Source organism: Manis javanica, chromosome 10 (assembly GCF_040802235.1).
Source record: "Manis javanica isolate MJ-LG chromosome 10, MJ_LKY, whole genome shotgun sequence".
Taxonomy (NCBI): Eukaryota; Metazoa; Chordata; class Mammalia; order Pholidota; family Manidae; genus Manis; species Manis javanica.
Genome location: NC_133165.1, coordinates 88,736,994 through 88,755,908, shown reverse-complemented (window position 1 = coordinate 88,755,908; position 18,915 = coordinate 88,736,994). Strand labels below are relative to the sequence as shown.

Genomic DNA, 18,915 nt, shown 5'->3' with positions numbered 1-18,915 from the left:
CCAGATATAAACCTAAGTATATATAGTCAATTAACATATGATAAAGGACCCATGGAGATATACAATGGGGAAATGAGAGCCTCTTCAGCAGCTGGTGTTGACAAAACTGGACAGCTACATGTAAGAAAATGAAACTGGATTATTGTCTTAACTCCATACACAAAAGTAAACTCAAAATGGATCAAAGACCTGAAAGTAAGTCATGAAACCATAAAACTCTTAAAAGAAAACATAGCAAAAATCTCTTGAATATGAACATGAGCAACTTTTTTCTGAACATATCTCCTCAAGCAAGGGAAACAAAAGCAAAAATGAACAAACGGGACTACATCAAACTAAAAAATTCTGTACAGCAAAGGACACCATCAGTAGAACAAAAAGGCATCCTACAGTATGGGAGAATATATTCATATGACTTATCTGACAAGGGGTTAACATTCAAAATACATAAAGAACTGACATGCCTCAGCACCCATAAAGCAAATAATCCAATTAAAAAATGGGCAGAGGATCTGAACAGACACTTCTCCAAAGAAGAAATTGAGATGGCAAACAGCCACATGAAAAGCTCCACATCGTTAATTATCAGGGAAATGCAAATTAAAACCATAATGAGATATCACGTCACACCAGTAAGAATGGCCAGCATCAAAAAGACAAGGAAAAGACAAATGCTGGTGAGGATGCAGAAAAAGGGAACCCTCCTACACTGCTGGTGGGAATGTAAATTAGTTCAACCATTGTGGAAAGCAATACGAATGTTTCTCAAAAAACTCAAAATAGAAATACCATTTGACCCAGCAATTCCACTCTTAGGAATTTACCCAAAGGAAAATGGAAGCAACCTAAGTGTCCATCAGTAAATGAATGGATAAAGAAGAGGTGGCACATATACACAATGGAATATTATTCAGCCATGAGAAGAAAACAAATCCTACCATTTGCAACAACATGGGTGGAGCTAGAGGGTATTATGCTCAGTGAGATAAGCCAGGTGGAGAAAGACAAGTACCAAATTATTTCAGTCATTTGTGGAGTATAACAAAGCAAAACTGAAGGAACAAAATAGCAGCACAGACTCCAAGAAGGGGCTAGTGGTTACCAAAGGGGAAGGGTGGGGATGGGTGGGTGGGGAGGAAGGGAGAAGGCGATTAAAGGGCATTATGATTGGCACACATGGTATGGGGGGTGTTACAGTTCCCAGTGTAGCACAGAGAAGACAAGTAGTGACTCTGTGGCATTTTACACTGATGTACAGTGACTGCAGTGGGGTGTGGAGGGGACTTTATAATATGGGTGAATGTAGTTATCACAGTATTGCTCATATGAAACCTGCATGAGAGTGTATATCAATGAAACCTTAATAAAAAAAAAGGAAAGAGAAAAAAGGAAGTAGCCAAGGTTCTCTGACCAGAATGAATGAATGAATGAATATATATATATATATATATTTCACGGCAATCCCTTCTGGCATGTAAAGTTTCTTCTGAGAAGTCTGCTGATAGCCTGATGGGGTTTCCCTTATAAACAGTCTTTTTTCTTTTCTGACTGCTTTCAGAACTCTCTCCTTATCATTAATCTTTGTCATTTTAATTATTATATGTCTTGCTGCTGTCTTCCTGGAGTTCCTTTAGTTAGTGGCTTTGTGTACTTCCATGACCTCCCCAGATTGGGGAGGTTTTCAACAATTATTTCATCAAAGAGACTTTCTATTATTTTGTCTCTATCTTCTCCATCTGGTACCCCTATAATGTGAATACTTTTTTGGTTGTATTGGTCACACAGCTCTCTTAGCGTTCTTTCATTCCAGAGATCCTTCTTTCTCTGCTCCTCATCTTCACTGTGTTCCTGTTCTCGAATTTCCATCTCATTGTCTCCTCTACTCGCAGCAGTCTATTTTTCATCCCCTCCATTGTATATTTCATTTGCTACTATATCCTTCACCTCTGAGTGGATCTTTTTCAGCTCTTGTATCTCTTTGTTGAAGTCCTCCCTGAGATCTTCAATGCTTTTCTGCAGATCAGTGAGCATATTTATAACTTTTTCTTTGAAATCTTTATCAAGAAAATTGGTGATCTCCATTTCATTTAATCCTCTTTCTGGTGTCTTATCCTGCAGTTTTGTTTGGAACATATTCCTCTGTCTCATTTTGTCAGGGTTTCTGTGTTTCTTCCTTTGTATTAGATGGATCTGCTATGCTTTCTGGTCTAGAGAGTAATGATTTTATGAAAAAGGAGTCCTGTGGTGCCCAGAAGCTTAAGACTCTTTACTGTTCAGTTCTCCTTTGTGGTGGAGCCCCAGGTGCTGTTGATGGGCAATGGGTGAGGCTGCCTTTCTGTCTGTCTGCTGGCAGTGGTTTATCTCAGTCTGCTGAGACCAGCAGCTTTCCTCAGTTGGCCCTTTGTGATCAGAACAGTGGCTTCCGCTTGGGTCATGGTAGATGGGGCTGTCCTCTGCCTGCCCTACAGCCATGGTGGGGCTACAGGGTTAAGGCCACCGCCAGTTTCCAGGAGGCCAGGCTAGCTGGGGTGGTGAGTAGTGCAGTAATGGGCTTGTCTGCCCACAGGGAGGAAGAAGCACTTTGATCTGGCTCCTGCAGACACTTCCCCATTTGGGATGAGATAGAGCCAAGAAAGCTAGGGGAGCCTCCCTCTGCCTGCCAGGCAGCAAAGTCTTACACTGCTGGGCCAAATGGGCCGGCACACCTGTGGTATGCAATGAAGCACCTCAGGGCTGAGCTGCCAGTAAGGGAGATGGAGCATCTGGGGCTCCTGAGAGTGCCCAGCCCACTGGGCCAAGGAAGGGCTGGACAAGTATTACCCACCTGATCTTTCTCCTGTGGAGACAGCTCCATCCACCCCTTGCTCCTCTGGAACCCTTCCTGCTGCTGGCAAGTCTTTCAAACTGCTGCCTCTGCTTTGGGTCTCAGCAGGACTGGTGGAGTGTGCCTGTGCTCCACAAGCAGCTGACGTCTCAGCCTCCCAGAGTGCTCCAACTGTCCCTAGTGTCCAGCCCTGCTAATCACCAGATCCCAATGCAATGCGGACTCATCCTCCCATAGCAGATCTCCAGGGCCAGGTGTGCAGAGTTCCTGGGCTCCATTTCTCCACTGCCTGTGGGCTGGGATGGGGGAAGAGCTGGGGTCCCTCTCAATCATGGCTCTGCCACCTTACCCTTTTCTTTGTGGTCTTCTCTTCTTCCCCAGGTGTAGGTGGTCTGTTCTGCAGTCTTCAGGTCATTTTCAGGGTGTGTGTGTGGGAGGAGGTTTCTGCCTTGCCTTCCTACTCTACCATCTTTTTTCCCCATCCTTATCCAGAATGGGCCTAGTTTTAGTTTATTAGTTTACTAATCAAATTTAAAGCCCTCACAAGACACAGCAGTGATGAAACCAGGCTATTGGTAATAACAGTTTTCACTGAAATGAAAAATAGAATATTGGGCATCATCTCTCCCCCTTCCTTAGAGTAGTCATTCTCCTTGGTGTGCAGGGAAGCACCGCAAACCAGTATAACACAATATTAGAGTTGTAGGACAGTAGACATCTGACTTGAACTTAGTCCCACCCCTTCATTTCAAAGTGAGAAGACTCAGTTCCAGAGAGGGGAAGTTGCTTGCCCAAGGTCACTTAGCTAGTCAGCTGGGACAAGAGCACGAGTTCGATTCCCACTCTAGTGCTTTATTTAACTGACTTCTGTTTTGACTGTGATCCAACTTCAGGGGCTGTGGATGAGGTTGAAAGCAGTTCTTTATCTCTCAGTAACTCAATCAGCCATCCTTATGCTCTTGGAAGTTTCTTGAGTTCATACCATCTTTTTTTCCAAGGGATTTTGCTGTATTCCTTCACTCATCCTATTTTTAACTTCTATTTACTGACTCTTCCTTAGTCTTTACCATCTTAAAACCAAACAAGAAAAAAAAAACTCACAGTAACAGCAAAATATATATTGTCAGCCTGGCATAATCCCCTCTAGAAAACACACCCCTCTCCTTCACAGCATAAACCTCTAGGGAAAAAAATTTAGACTTTGGGCAACTATCATGTGATACATATTAGGAGTCCCCGAGATTTGCAGGAACCATTATCTATTAGAGTTTCTCACCCACTAGTTATACCTTATGGCTTTTTAAGTGACTTCTTCAGACTGTTATTGGGAGTTACCAAATACTTGCTAAGAAGGGAACCAGCAGCGTTCATTTAGGGATGCTGAGCAGTAGCCAGGCTCACCTTTGAGCCAATTAGCTTCTTCTTACACAATAGCTTTGCACTTAATGATTTCAGTCCCTGCCATAGGTAAATCACACACTGCTAATATTATGCACCTTCAAAGTTATTCCTGATAACCAAAACTACTCAATAAACGTGCAAATATTAGTTATCCTCACTTGCTTTCTCTACTCCCTCACTTCCCATTTATCCTGCACCCCACAACATGTGATTTCCACCCTTCTCTAAGAAACTACTCTTATAAAGACCACGAGGCCTGAATCATGGATACTTTTCATTTAATCTTCATCTGACCTGACTTTTGCATGGCTCTGACACCCCTGATCATGCCCTCCTTCCTGAAACTCCCCTTTGCTTTCCATGACATCGTTCTTTGATGGTTTTTCTCCAGCCTCTGGGGTATGTACATCTAGTCCCCTTTGTGAGCTTATCTTCCTCTCTTCATCCCCTGAGCTTGGCATTTCCCAGATTTCTGAGTCTGACCATCTCACTCCTTAACCAGGTATTTACAGCCTAGATAGTCTTTCTCATTAAGATTACTTACCCTGGCTTTAAATACCACTTATACATGACTCCCAGGTCTATAAACTGCCAGATCTATAATGCAGCTTGGACTTTTCTCTTGAGTTCTAAATCTTATATTCAGGACTCCTAGATACCTGTTCTTGCTGTTGTACTGTCCTCATGAGCTGCCCCTTCCCCAGCCAGTCCCATTCCTCATCATCCACAATCAGGTTTTCCTTTTATTCTCCATTTGGGTGGCTAGTGCCATTCAGCAAATCATCCAACCAAGAAACCTGGGAGTCATCCTAGGTTTTGCCTCCATCTGTGATCTGTTACTAAGTCTTGTATAAATCTTCTGCTCTCCTTCCCCACTCTCCTGCTGTAGTTCAGACCTGGGCATTATCTCTCCCAGGGACTACTGCAATAGTAGTCTCCTATCTTCCAGTCTTTGTACCCAACCACCTCCAGATGACTGTTGATACGACTGTCAGGATTAGCTTTCTGAAACAAAAATCTGACCCTGTTACTCCACTGCTTAAACGTTCTTAGTGGCTCCCCTCTTCCACAGGATAAAATTCAAACTCCATATAAAGCACATCAAAGCCCTTCATGATCAGGCTTCTACCTTTAGCTTTCACACAGCCAGCCTTTGCTGTGCCTATTGCCTCTGTCCGGAATTCTTTTCCCCATCTCCCCAGTCTTTCTGGAAAACTCTCACTCCTCCTTTAAGACTGATACAAATGACATCTCTCTTGTGAAGCCTTCCCCAGTGCTCTGAATCCTCAGGGTCCAGCACAGTGCTGGTGCATAGCAGGTCTAGTAAACATTTGTTGACTGAGTGAATAGGCCCCTAGTTCCCAAGATCCTTTTCCATAGCACATATGTAAGGTAAAAGGTAGCTCTGTGTAGAGGTTGTGGTAGTTTACAGTGAGTGGACGCAAGGTGCCTGGCTCATGTGGGCATTCAGTAAATGCTCTTTTGTTGTATTTGCTTTCATTTGTTTTACTTTTCTGAATAGTAATACATTCACATTATTCAAAGTTCAAAAGATAAGAAAGTTATATATAGAAAAGTTCCCCCACACCAGTGCTTTCCAGCCACCCAATGCTCCTCCTAAAAATGTTAGTTTCATGAGGAAACCTTTTTTAACACAAGTGGTAATATTCCATACTATTCCAGCCCTTGCCTTTTTCACTTAATATATCCTGTGGGTTATTCCACATTAGCCCATGAACAGCTTCTCATTTTATTTTGTTTTAACTGTATAATATGCAGAATCATAGTTCAGTGTCTTACTCTGTCCTCTGTATTATCTGTATCTTGGTAATTGGACCTAGAAACTTGAAGGTGCTGTGTTCTTCCATCAGGAGGCACACAATGTCTAGTCATTTCTCTTTTTTTGATGTTAACGGCTGTTGATTACCCATTAATCCACTAGGGTTGCAAAATGCAGATTTCCTAATAGCTTCATTCCTCTTTTCATTAATTAGCTTGAAAACTTCATAGAGACTTTCTGTCATTTACCATTCATTTATCCAGAAGTATAGTTTATATAAGAAAGGCAGGATAAATGCTTGATTCTTTTTCCTTTATACACCAGTTTAAAAAAAAAAGTGGTTATCTGGCATACTCCAATTGTAACTGATTTTTTTTAAGTATCCTTATGAACTCAAAATCACACATATTTGATATTTTTCAGTTCATTGCAGTTTTTATCCTATTGATGCTCACACTGTCCGTTTTTTGCCAGTGGAAGTGTTCCAGTTATCTACTGCTACACCACAAACCACCCCTAAATCAGTGACTTAAAACAACAGTTTATTATCTCTCATGGTTCTGTAAGTTGACTTAGCTCACTAGAGTGGCTCGTGCTTGGGATCTCTCATACCATTGGTCAGATGTCAGTTGGGGCTGAGTTGTACAAAGGCTTGACTGGTCTGGATGTCTAAGCTGGCTAGTAGTTGCCTGTCAGCTGGGAGCTTAGCTGGATTATTGACTGGAATGCTTGCACACAGCCTCTCCACGTGCACTGGACTTCTTACAACTTGACAACTGGGTTCCTAGAGGGAGCGTCCCAAGAATAAGCATTCCAAGAGGCAGGAAGCAAAAGCTGCCAGACCATGTAAGGACTGTGCCTGGAACTGGCACAGTGTCACTTTCACCATTTTCTGATGATGCAAGTAGTCACAGGGTTTTCCCAAATTTAAGGAGATAGAAGAAGAGACTTCCTCTTGATGGAGGAGTGGCAAGGTCATACTGAAGAAGCTTGAAAGATGAGAGATGTTGTGCCCGTGTAATCTGCCACCGTGAACCACTTCTGTTGGTTCCTAAGCCCTTTTGACGTGACCCTATTGGTCTCTGATAGCTTATTTGCCATCTTGTAAAACAGGATACCCTACATTCAACTTGTTTATTTTCTGCCTCAGACTTCAAAGCAGCCATTTCTCCAAGAATCCCTGGTTCCTTTTAGGAGTAGCCCCATCATTGTAAATGTTCCTTGTTCTTAGGACACTGGCTAGTTACATGGGGATCCCTGATGTCATGCTTACTTTACGTTCAAAGGTAGGAGGACCAGCACTCCTAGAGCTAAAGAATTGGTATTAGGAACCAGGGGAAAATGCCATCCAGCTATCCAGTGAATACCTTTTTATTTTCTAACACAAATGTCATTCAGCCAAAACAGTAACTCTATTTCCTACCCAGTCTTTAGCTAAGGACCTGTCAGAAGCCGAGCAGCAGCATGCCCATGCCCTGTGCAGCCACTTGCACAACATTGACCAGCTCTTGGCCCTGCAGAGGTGCCGGCTCAGCTTCCTAGAGGAAAGTTACAACATGGAGCTGGAGGCCCTAACCAAGGAGTTTGAGACAGAAAGGTATGGGGGCCTAAGAGATGATTTGAGTCCAGGGGAGCATCCTGTCAAGGAGCTGCCTGCAAGCAGGTAGCTATACCTGGCTATGACATGACCCCCACCAGAGAAGATCCTGTGTTCCTTCCAAACTAACCTAGGTTTAAGCTTGTGGCCTTAGCCTCCCTTTGCCCATGCCAGGTCCCTGTCTGTCACCCTCACCCCCACTTTCAACTATCAGAAGCCAATCCATCTGGAAGGGGACTGGGATTGGAGGGGGACTTCTCACTGTAATCTTTTGTGCTTTTTGATTTTTGTATCAATGACTATACTACTTATTCAAATATCAAAATAATTTTACTCTATTCATTTTTTCTGGCCCTAAAAAGGATAGAGCCCTTCCTACCTCTGGTATCCTTCAGTACCCAGGAATCTGTACTATTCAGTTTTATTATATACTGCTTTAAGCTGCCATTATTGGTCCCTATGCTTTATCCCTCAGAATAGGGACACTGTCTTATCTCCTATAGGAAGACAATTATTGACCAGCATGAAAAAGAGATACACTACCTACAAGATGTCTTCATGGCCATGGAGCAGAATTATATAGATTATGAGTATGAAAGCAAGCTGGAGTTCCAGAGCACATGGGACGACCTCAAAAACAAGGTATGGGGGGAGAGCAGATGGGCAAGAGCTGGGAAAGAAGTGGGAGAAAAATGCTGAAGGCGTCTAGAGCTAGGAGAGATCCCTGAACCGACACAATAAAATGCCTGCTGCCACTGAAATTTCTCCTACTGCTTTTTGTAGTTTTGTGAAAATTGGTCAGGAAGGAAAACCATTCTGAAATGTCAACAAAATGCATTTTAGAGTTAAAAGGCACCAAAGAGATCATCTGGCTTCACCCCATGATTTGCAGGTGAAAAAACAAAGGCCCAAAGAGGTAAAATGACCTGCCAAAGTCTTGCTGCTGGGCTTCGGTGGTGCCCGGAGAATCCAGTTCTCCTGCCTCTTGGCCCAGAGTGCGTCCCGCCATCCTGGAGGTTGTGAACTTAGCCAGCCTACAGACCTGGGTTTGGGTATGGGGTTCTTTGTCTTAATTTTGCCCCACAGTGTTTTGTAAAGGTTTTTAATAATCTTACTACATTTAAAAACTGGGAGATTTCACATAAAAATCCAAAATTTCCACTTCCCTTGAAAAAAGATCTGGCAGCACTGGGCCACGTTCCAAATGAGGACATTCATGTGGAGCTGAGTAGATGGGCCACCCCGATCCCCGATCCCCAGGAGCATTTCCTCTTTGGTTCCCCACAGGTCCCATCTAGCCCACAGCACTTAGTTATATCATCTGCCTGGTGTCTATAGGCATTTTCCTTAGTGATTTCTGCTCTCTACCAGACTACAAACAGTTCAGAGGGTGAGGTTGCCGGTGGAAGTGAAAGGGCACTACTGATAGCTATATTGGGGCAACTTCCTAGAATTTAGAAGAGAAGCACTTTTTAAGACTGCAGCTAGAGAATACAGTAGAAGATCTGTGGAGACGGTTCCAGGATGCACTCAAGAGTTACACCGATGCCACAGAGGATCAGAAGGTTGCCTTCGAGACCCTGAAGGTGAAGGATGAGAGGAGCTCCAAAGAGATTGAAGCACAGATGAAAAAAATACAGAGACTACAGGTCAGTGCAGCCAACTGGAAACACTGCTTTAACTGCTCTTTTCTCCCATTTCTCTTCCCCCTGTTTCCACTGGGCCCCATCATAGGTTCAGGAAAGATGATCTGCTTGGATCTCAGTCCCCAGATAGTTCTTTCCTCTCTCTCACTGAAGACTCTCAGCTAGTCAAGTGTTTCCTCTAATCTACTTTGTTCCTCCAGGATTCCATAACTATTTTAAAAGGCAAGATCATGGTGCACAGCCATGAGAGTGAAGAGCAGAACCAGTACATTCGTGATGACAAGGAGTTGATCCTTGCACAGCTGTGTAAACTTAAGGCCCAAAGGACTCAGGCCCGGGGAATATCACAAGAGAACTTAGTCAAACTCACTCTGGAAAGTAACACCACCCTCAAGGTCCTGAGAAAGATTGTCGATAAGGTAACAAAGGGCAAAGGGCAGTCAGAACAAAATTGGGACACCTGGCTCACTGTGAGTGAAAGGGGCTTGAGAGATGCAGAAGAGGGCTTCCTCCTGCTTCCTGCCTACATGGACACTCAGAATACATCCACGTTTCTCCCTTCTCACATTTTCAATGAATTCATAACAAATGAATTTTATGCAAATATAAATACTTGGAATAGTGTTTGGCATACAGTAAGCACTCAGTGTAGGATGTATTTACTAGTCTTATCTTACATTTGGATGAGTAGCTTCCCTGGGTTCAAGCAGGGGAACCAACTCCACTATTTCCCTCTTTCCTAATAAAAGGTCTCTTCCTGCTTCCAACAGGGTGAAAAGATCCTTAAACTTGCTGAAATTTGTCGGAAATTTGAAACAGAGGAAGAAAAAGTGCTGCCCTTTTATTCATCAGGGTTGACTCCCAAGGAGCAAGGGGAGATAGAGGAAATTAAGCCAGAGGAGCTCACTGAGGAGCTGGCAAAGGTAAAGTGCCTGGGGCCCAGAGGCTATTGCTCAAGGTTGGGGAGGAGGGGGCACTGGGCTGCATTTGCCCATGGGCCCAGCACACACCTTCTCCCTTTAACTCACCTCCCAGGTGATAGCAAACTACACAGGGATGGAGAATTTCTGGAAAAGGTACAACAAAGTGAAACTGGAACAACTGAGCCTCCAACACAGACATGCCCAGTTGTTAGAAATCAATGGGAAGTTGCGGGAGATGCTCAAGCGGTACTTAGATGGCATCTCAGTGAGTGATGAGGTGCTGAGCCAGCTAAATCCACTCTTCATCGTCAACCATCGGAGCAACTTACCTGAGCCCTCGTTCACACATCCAACCCAGCCAGGTGACAACCAACCTCCAACCACTTACAACATCATTGAAGCAGCCCATGTGATCTCCCACATCCTGTGACACAAGAAGAAAATTTCCTCTCAACCCCAGAGAATTTTTTGAGAGACCTGAGGATTTTGCTATTAAAAATTTCAACGGAGTGGTGGGCTCCTCCTATCTTTGCCATATTGGACAGAGCAGTCTGCTTTGAGGATACTAGGAATATAGCAGCCCCAGGGAGTGGAGTGAATAGCTAGGCAACTATCAGGAGACTTACTGCTCAATGAAGCATTGCTGCTCAGAGTCAGGGCACCAGGGGAGCCAAAATCCATTCAGGATCTAGAGATCCTGTGGGAAGATTCAAGAACAAGTCCTTGGGGTAAGTTAGGACAGGAAGAGAAGGCCAGGGGAAGAGGTGACCCAAAGCCTCCAACCACCCCCATGCCAGGCCAGAGCCAACTCAGAATGCCTTTTCCCGAGCCCAGCCCTTTACCTCATCCCCTCTTACAGAAGTAGCCTCAGAAAATATCAGGTAAAGAATGCAAAGAAGTTTTTTTCAAACTAGTATTTATTTCTTTTTGCTCTTGTTTCGTTTTTCTTCCTTGAGCTTCTTTTTGGAGACTTTAGGTCTGCTGGCCTTTTTGTACAGATGATACCCAATGAGGCCCAGGAGGGCTGGCACGGTGGCCATGCCTACCAGAGGCAAAATGCCCTTCACCAGCTTCTGCCAGTAGTTGGCTCGGATCAGTGCAATCAGCTCCACGTCAAACTGTAGCACTGCATCCGCTGGAGGCAGAAAGGAGTAAGGGTTAGAGTCCTTGCGCATTGTATTCAGGCCTCAGGATCTGAATGAAAATAGGGAGGGTAGGCCACACCAGAGCAACAACTGTGAAGCAGGCAGAATTTAAATGTGTTGAGTTCCCTTGAACAGAGGCAGAGAAGGGTTATAAGCAGAATTTGGTGGTAGTCATGTTTTCCCAAAATATGCAAGTATAGCCTGTGGTCAGTGACAGATATTTGACAGCACGGGAAAACTTTCTGTGGGTCTGAAATGTACAGACTGTCCTCCATTTATACATGAGAAACTCTGCACTCCATTTCCAAACAGCCACATGGATTGAATCTTTGCAGGGCTGAAATGAACTGAATTTAAACTTTTAAAATTCTACCAACCAATGAGCACACTCAATGTGATTGTTAGAAAAGATAGGTGTTTCAATGCAAGAGCTGGAGAGGAAGAAGGATGCGGCTACCTGAGGAGCGGGAGAAATGCAAACAGAAACAGCACTGGAAATGGGGAGCTAATAGAGCTTTGGGTCAGAGTTTTTCTTTAGTCCCCCAACCCTCTTTCTGGGTCTCCCTCTGAGCTGGAACTAGGATAAGAACTTTATCCAGGTACTCTGAAGTACAACACAATTTAGATGATAAACATCTGTTATAACTGAAAGCAAGAGATATGCACCTAGGGATATCTCTCTAGTCTCAAGCCTTCAAGAACAGATATCAACAGTGACCTGTGAGGGTTTTTTAAGTTATGGGGTAAAATTATTTTTTGTTTTATTTTGTTTTGAATTACTTGACTGTGGTCATTTTTACTATCTGTTGCCTGGTGGATGCTGAAAGGAGGGGTGGGGATGTGGTGAAAAGCCACACTAGCTGTACAGAGTTTGAAGTTGTAGGAAAAAGGCAGGGAAGAAGTCCAGAGTTCTGAGAGGGGAGCCACAGGCAATACAGACGTATGTGGCTCAAGCAGGTGTCTCCTCCCTAAAAAGGTGCTGGCTGCTAGAGGGCAAGCCAGGTGGCCTTAACAAGTTATATCTCTCAAATTCCTGTTAATGATCTGAAGAGGAAAAAAGCAGTCCTGCAGAAGGAGGCCCCAGCCACTCCTGTCCCTTTCAACAAACTGAGTTTAGACCTTCTCATGCTCCAAAGTATGTAGCTTCCTGTGGCTCTTAGGGACTGGGTATTTTGACTGCCTGAGAAAGAGGCCTAGTGAGATTACCTGGGATAGATGGTGGAAATCCCCGTTTTCCATAGGCCAAGTGAGAAGGAATGATTGCCCTTCGCTTCTCTCTGAGGGAAGGAATGCCAATCACAGCCAGAGGTAGGACCAGGTGGGCCAGCAGCCTTAGTCCATCTGAAGCCCCACCAGGAAAACTCTGGATATTCACAACCAAAACATTAACTTTTCCACCTGAGCACCAAACAGGTTACCAGCAAAGGTGTCCATACCCCCATGTCTCGACTCCTCCAGTGACATCCACAGCTATATAGGCACTGAGGTTCTGGATGCCCTCAGGGGTCCCAATGACCTGGACCTACCCAGTGAGAAGCCAGGGCCCTTTATCCCATGTCCTCCTGCCTTCTCTAGAGGCAGGGAGGGCAGAGAAAGCCTCTACCCATGCAAAGGGGGGTACCCAATCCCACCCCTGCCCAGATACTCACCCCACACACATGTCTAGAAGGCTCTGCTCCAGACCTTGAGGAAGAAGACACAACTGTACAGGAAGCTGCCTACATTCCCCAAATCCCAGGAGAGGAGGATCAATGGCTCCCCCTTGACCCTCAGTTGAGCTCCCCATTTCTCAAATTTTTGGCTTCCAGTGGGATATGGGGGAAGAAGAATGTTAGAAGTGGACTTTAAACCTCAGGAGGTGTCTGGTAGAGCCCTGGGGACATTTCCAAGGTAGTCTAGGGGTTGAAGAAGCTAAGAAAAGGCTTAAGTTGGGAAGAAGTGCAAGGGGAGGCACAGGTCACATACCTGGGATCACCTGCTTTTGGCCAAGTTCTATAACCAGAGGGTCTCTGGTCAGGGAAGTGTCAATAATGCGCCCATCTGCCAAGCTGCCCTGGCAGGAGAGAGGATCAAGAATGCACATCTAGTACCTCTCCTCCCAGCAAGCACACCACACACACCTGGGCCTAGAGGCGGCCACAACCCCCTAGCAGCTGCTGCCTAGCATTCCCCTCGGGGCAGAAAGGAACAGGAAGCCCCAAAGGGCTGGCAGTTCTGGGAGATCTCGCCACCCTTCACCTCTGCGCCAGGGAGGAACTGGTGGAAAAGCAAGCAGGGGAAATGGGCAGAAAAGAGCGGCGCCCCTCCCCCGCGCCACGTGCCGGACGACCCCAGAGCCTGGGAGTTACTCCGAACCGCTTGCCACGTGTCCAACCCAAAGCTGACGTGTTTCAGCAGGGCGCCGCCCCCAGGCCCCGCCCCGGCCCCCCAGACCCCTCACCGTGTAGTGTATGTGCAGTGTGTCTCCAAAGGCAGCGGGCTCTGCACACGGTTCTGGGGGCTCCACCTATGATCGGACTGCAGGAGTCACGGAGGCTCCTCCAAAGATCCCGTTCTGGCCCCTACACCCAGTGTCCCGCAACTCAGTTCCCGCACTTCCTCTCCTTCCCGCTCCCAGTTCGCTTAAACCCCGGTCCGCTCCCGACAAGGCCCGCCCCCGCGGGGCCTGGGACTGTCTCCTCCTCACCAGGGTCTCCACTTGGAGGGTCCGGATGGGACTTTCGGTTTCGAACCCAGCGTCAGCCCGGCACACCGCCCCACTGATCAGCAGCAGCAGCCAACGGAGCGGCAGTAGTGAGGGGCACAGGGTCATGACTGGACGCAGGGCAGGGCACCGGGCACCAGGACAGGCTGCTCGGGTGGCCGCTGCTAGGACAGCAGTCCCCTCGGCGCCCAGGCCACACTGGACGGGACGGGGCGGGTCGCAACGCGCCAGCTCCTCCTCCTGCAGCCCTTCCTCCACCTTGTCCCCACCTCCTGGAGGGAGGAGGCCGCGGGGAGCCCTCCCAACCCGCTAAGATCCGGAGGTCGCGGATTCTAACCCACCCGTTACCGTTCGGCCACGTAGCAAGGGGCTGGGTCGCATAACAGCACCCATTTACAATTTCCTGTTGTGTGCCAGGCACTTGTTTGTAATCCTCAAAACCATCCTGAAAAGTAGGCATAATTGTTTCCATTTTACAGATAAGGAACAGGGTACTCAGGTTAAGTATTTTGCCCAAGGCCATCTAGCTAGTGGTGTCAGAGAGAATTCAAAGGCAGTACTGCCTGAGTCCAATGTATTAGCTCTCTGCTCTTCTTTCTTAAGATACTTATCTCCTTACACCTATCCTAGCAGTGCCTGACTGGCCCACACAACCCCAGCAGTTGTCAAAGGCAGCATCCCTCTCCCACTTCCAGCCCTTCCATCTTGAATTTCAGATCATATATCCAAAAGGAGACATATATATTGGAGCCATATATCCAAAACTAAGGGACAAATCCCTGATCTTTCCTCTGACATTACCATTTCCTTTCTCCTTTCATCAACAAACACTTGTCAACAAGGCAGCTACATATATCCCTTTTATGTTTGTGTAAGGACTTCAGTTTTTAAAGGGTTTTAAAATTATTTCAGGTAGCCCTACCCAGTCCCCTTCTGCATGATTTAAACCATGACTGCCCACTCAAGACTTGACATCTGGATTCTACTCCTCTAAGTCATCAGGGAGCTCAGTTGCCAAATTCTTGGGTCTTTTCTTGGTTCCTTGTCCTCTTTAGCATCTCTCTGGTACATGATGCCACTAAGCTCTGACTGCTTTCTCAAAGCTCTAGACACAAATACCTATTGCGTACCTCTACCTGGATGTTTGACCAACACCTCAAACCAACACATTGGATACTGGGCTCATTCCTCTTGCCCCCTCCATTCCAGCTGCAACAATCTAGACCTCCCTCCCAAGTTCCTATTTCTATTATGGTTCTGCTATCAGCATTCTCTTCTTTCTCTCCTCTCCCACATCCAACCAGTCTCCTCTGGATTCTCTCTCCACAGCTTCTCCACTCTTTCTTTCAGCTTCCATAGCTACCACCCTAATGAAGGCCTCATTCTCTCTCTCTTTTGGGTTGTTTATAAAGAAGTCCCCTCAGTAGGAGGGAGTTTCTGGGTGTGATGGAATACTCTATATCTTGATAGGAAAATGGGTTACATGGGTGTACACATTTGCCAGAATTTACCAAACTCCATGACAAGATCTGTGCATTACACTGCATGCAAATTATAAACTTTTTAAAACGTAAAGAATTTAAATGAACATATAAAAAGAAACAAAACTACATTTCCAGGTCTCCTTAAAGCCTGGATAAGGCCATGTGATTAAGTTCCAGCCAATTTAAGACATAAACAGAAGTGTTAGAAATAGTATTCTGGACTGTCAGAAAGTTCCTTGGAGTTAATTTAGCTAAGCTATGTGTTATTATGTACTATTCTGCCTTTTCCCAATCTCCTTCCCTTCTTTTTTTCTGCTGCCTGGAATGTAGATGAGATGAATTACACTCTAGCAGCCATGTTAAACCATGAGATGACCATGAGGATGGAAGTTATATGCTAGAAGGGTGAAGCAAAAAGATAGAAGTCTAAATCCCAGGTAACTGTAGAGCCACCATACCAGTCCTGAACTGTCTACCACCAGAAACCTTTTAACTGAGGTAGAAATGAACTTCTATCTTGTTAAAAAAAAAAAAAAAAAAAAGGCTCTTCGGCCCTAGCTTGTCCCTACTTTAGCCCATTCTTACACTGAGGCTATCTGCTCAGTGTCAGTCAGGTCACCTGCCCACTAAAAAGCCTGCCATGGCTCCACCTTATCCAATGAATAAAATTCAGCCTGACATGCCAGTTGAAAGCTTTCATCTGGTCCTAATCTGCCTTCCCAAACTTGGCTTTTATTCCATTAAACTGAAAGCCTTTTAAACACAAGAACCTCCTCTTTGTCATTTCTATCTTCTCATTGCCATCATTTGACACTTAGATGCTCAATAAACGTGTGTGAACTAAACCAAATCCCCTTTCTGCTCATGGATGGTCTGGCATCAGATGAACCTGCATCATGTGTTTTCAGCTCTGTGCCCTGGCTCATGCTCTTCCTTCACTTGTCAAGATCCCTCCAAACCAGGCTCAAATAGTGAGTCCTAATTTCCTTAAGTTTGAACTTCAGGAATACACTCCAGGACATGACTGTTTCCCTGGGCTGTAGTTATCTGTGTATGCCCCACCCCCCACCCCCATCTCCTCTAAAAGCCAGCTCTCTGATGGCAAGGACAAGGTTGTAATCGTATCTGGAGTCCCCTAGGTACTAGCTTCACAGTACCCTAAATACTACAGATTCTAGACCAATACATTTTATTTTGAATAAATAATATACTTTGCTATACTGGAAAACCATTAAAAAGATCTAACTATACTAACATGGAAAACCTCTAAGATAAATGTATATACCCTTGAGTTAAAAAAAAAAAGCATGACTAGATGTGATAAGCCCATTTATATTCTAATCCCTCCCCAAATGTTTGTAGGTAAACATATTTAGAAAAGCATCTAGAAGGATGCACACCAAATAGCTGAGGGTGGCTACCTATGGGAATGGCGGTAAGCAGGGAGGAACAGGTTCTGCATGTTGCTCTGCACATTAATGGATCTTTTGCAATAAAAATTACTTTGGTTAAAAAAATACACTTTAAAATATTACATGAATGAAGGGAATATATAGGAGATGGAGAATGAGTTGTGCTAAGAGAGCTAAAGGAGACAGACATGGGAAAATAAGTCCTTGTGATTAGCAAGGCCATAGGCAGCTTTGTGGATCTTAAGGAAAGTGGTATTTTTAATCAAGTGAGAAAGGGGATAAAGGCAGTTGGTCAGATATTTGGGGAAAATAAATGGACCAGTTTGGCTAAAGTAAGGGATTTAGCCAGGAGAAAGAGGTACTTGAGAGGGAAGTAAGCTTTAGTTGTGGACGGCCTTGAATGGAAAAAGGGGAAGCTGGTGTGGGCGGTAGGGGTAGAGTTAGAGAGGGTGGTAATAGAAATGGAAAGGGCAAAACCAAGACAATGATATCACCCACAGGGGGCAGCACAAGCCCACGTGGACCCAGGAGGGACAAGGGAGGAAGGAGCTTGGATCAAGTTAGGATTAATCTGAAGGACAGAGAAAAGGTGAGATGGTTCTGGGAAACATAAGGGAGCGACCCAGCCCAGACTAAACGCACAACTTAATGAGGGGGCCACTCCCAGGAAGGCCTCCATCCCCCAAGGTGTCTCTGTGGGCAAATAGGAGAAACTCTGCCACAGTCTCCTGGCTTCCAAGGCTCATGGAGCACCCACCATGCCCAGCTTGGTTAAGGACAATAGTATTTTATTTATTCATTCAAGGCTGAGTGCCTATTATGTGCCAGATAGTAAGCAGGGCACTGCTTTTTAAGTGCTTTTAATATGTTTATTTTTAAGATTGTTAATAAATAAAAAGCTGTGAGTCAGCATATGCAAGCTGGACTTCAAAACGTAATGCCATATTTTCAAGGGTATGCCTACCCTGGCTAACTAGAGGTTTTCTTCTTAGGTATGGTTATGTACTCATTTATCAAAAAATGAAGTGTTACCTCCCACCCCCACTCTCTCCTGTGGCTGTTTTAGCCAGGGAGGTTATCATCTCATCAATGCAAGATCTAACATAGGCAAAAACAGATTCCCCATCTTCTAATTAGGTAATAACCTAAAGCCAAGAGAACACCCCTGTTGCCTATATTCAGAAATCAGAAAGAGGCTAACATCCAAGTTCCAGTGGTTCAGAGCCCCAGGCTAAGTCCCCCAACCCTTAAAGGCCTTGCACTCAATTCTGTCCTAGAATGGCTCCCAAAAATGTGTGGGATGGAGGGGGTGGAGGTGGGGGATGCCAGGTGGACAAGTTGGTTCTCAAACCCTCTGCCTGGCCCAGACTGATTGTCCAGACCTCAGAGACAGCTCCCTTTGTGCCTGATTTGGAGGAAGGGTGAATGGGTAGAACTGGTCAGCTCTGGGCACATAGCCAGACTTCTGGCTCACATGTTGTCCTCTGTTCCACCACAATCAGCTCAGAAGCCAGATTGGCTTCTACACTATAGTCCAGATACTTTCTTCTGTAGCTCATGGACATTGACACACATAAGCACTCACCTTCCAGCCTTGATGGTGAACAGAACTGCCCCCAGTTCCTCATTTCCAGGCCTCCAACCACTGCCTTCGATGGCACTGTTCTCATTGCCATACTCAATGCTCAGACCTAACCCTCTCTTCCCTTTGTTCAGGAACTTGGAGCCATCCTTACCCAACCCAGCAAAAAGGGCCAGGGAACCCGATAAGAATGAAAAATTTGCAGAAGGAAGACATCTAGATTCTATCACTCCTCAGTGACCAGCATGATATTCTTATCTCTCCAGTTACAGGGTTAGAAAACAGAACTGTGGACTTAGGCCCTCCTATCTCCACACCCTTCAAAGCTTCTGAGTATTAATATGACTGCATGCCCCAAAATCCCACTTCCTGCACCAAGCAGCAGCAAAAGGGTATGCCCCTGCACAGGCCTCCCCA

At 45.3% G+C, this 18,915-nt stretch overlaps 2 protein-coding genes across 6 annotated transcripts in view; one reads left to right on the top strand and one right to left on the bottom strand.

Moving 5' to 3' along the window:
- The window catches only part of DRC2 (dynein regulatory complex subunit 2), a 39,996-nt gene extending 28,945 nt beyond the window's left edge, over positions 1-11,051 (top strand). Inside the window, exons 2-7 of one of the 4 annotated variants that reach the window (XM_036992540.2) lie at positions 7,433-7,602; positions 8,106-8,244; positions 9,054-9,251; positions 9,449-9,667; positions 10,019-10,171; positions 10,284-11,049. In XM_036992540.2, the coding sequence (XP_036848435.2) occupies positions 7,433-7,602; positions 8,106-8,244; positions 9,054-9,251; positions 9,449-9,667; positions 10,019-10,171; positions 10,284-10,601 (1,197 nt within the window). In that variant the 3' untranslated portion in view covers positions 10,602-11,049. Of the gene's footprint in view, positions 1-7,432; positions 7,603-8,105; positions 8,245-9,053; positions 9,252-9,448; positions 9,668-10,018; positions 10,172-10,283 lie in introns of all 4 variants that reach the window. The other 3 variants (XM_073213585.1, XM_017639823.3, XM_017639829.3) reach the window with 3 other exon arrangements.
- Positions 11,052-11,058: 7 nt separating this feature from the next.
- FKBP11 (FKBP prolyl isomerase 11) lies at positions 11,059-14,249 on the bottom strand. 2 transcript variants are annotated; one of them, XM_017639978.3, is made up of 6 exons: positions 14,003-14,246; positions 13,757-13,822; positions 13,282-13,369; positions 12,966-12,999; positions 12,523-12,593; positions 11,062-11,306 (listed from the first exon to the last, which is right to left on the bottom strand). In XM_017639978.3, the coding sequence occupies exons 1-6, from the start codon at positions 14,126-14,128 to the stop codon at positions 11,089-11,091; spliced, it is 603 nt and encodes a 200-aa protein (XP_017495467.1). In that variant the 5' UTR covers positions 14,129-14,246; the 3' UTR covers positions 11,062-11,088. The 2 variants fall into 2 exon arrangements, with proteins under 2 accessions (XP_017495477.1, XP_017495467.1); XM_017639988.3 differs by lacking the exon at positions 13,757-13,822 and having other exon boundaries at positions 11,059-11,306; positions 14,003-14,249.
- Between the last annotated feature and the right edge of the window lie 4,666 nt (positions 14,250-18,915).

Excerpts from the sequence above, each read along its gene's own strand:
- FKBP11 (XM_017639978.3), bottom strand. The coding sequence starts at position 14,128 with ATGACCCTGTGCCCCTCACTACTGCCGCTCCGTTGGCTGCTGCTGCTG. Across the intron at positions 13,000-13,281 it reads CCAAAAGCAGGTGATCCCAG|GTCTGGAGCAGAGCCTTCTA; the intron begins GTATGTGACCTG and ends TTCTTCCTCAAG. Across the intron at positions 12,594-12,965 it reads CTTCTAGACATGTGTGTGGG|AGAGAAGCGAAGGGCAATCA; the intron begins GTGAGTATCTGG and ends TCCTTCCCTCAG.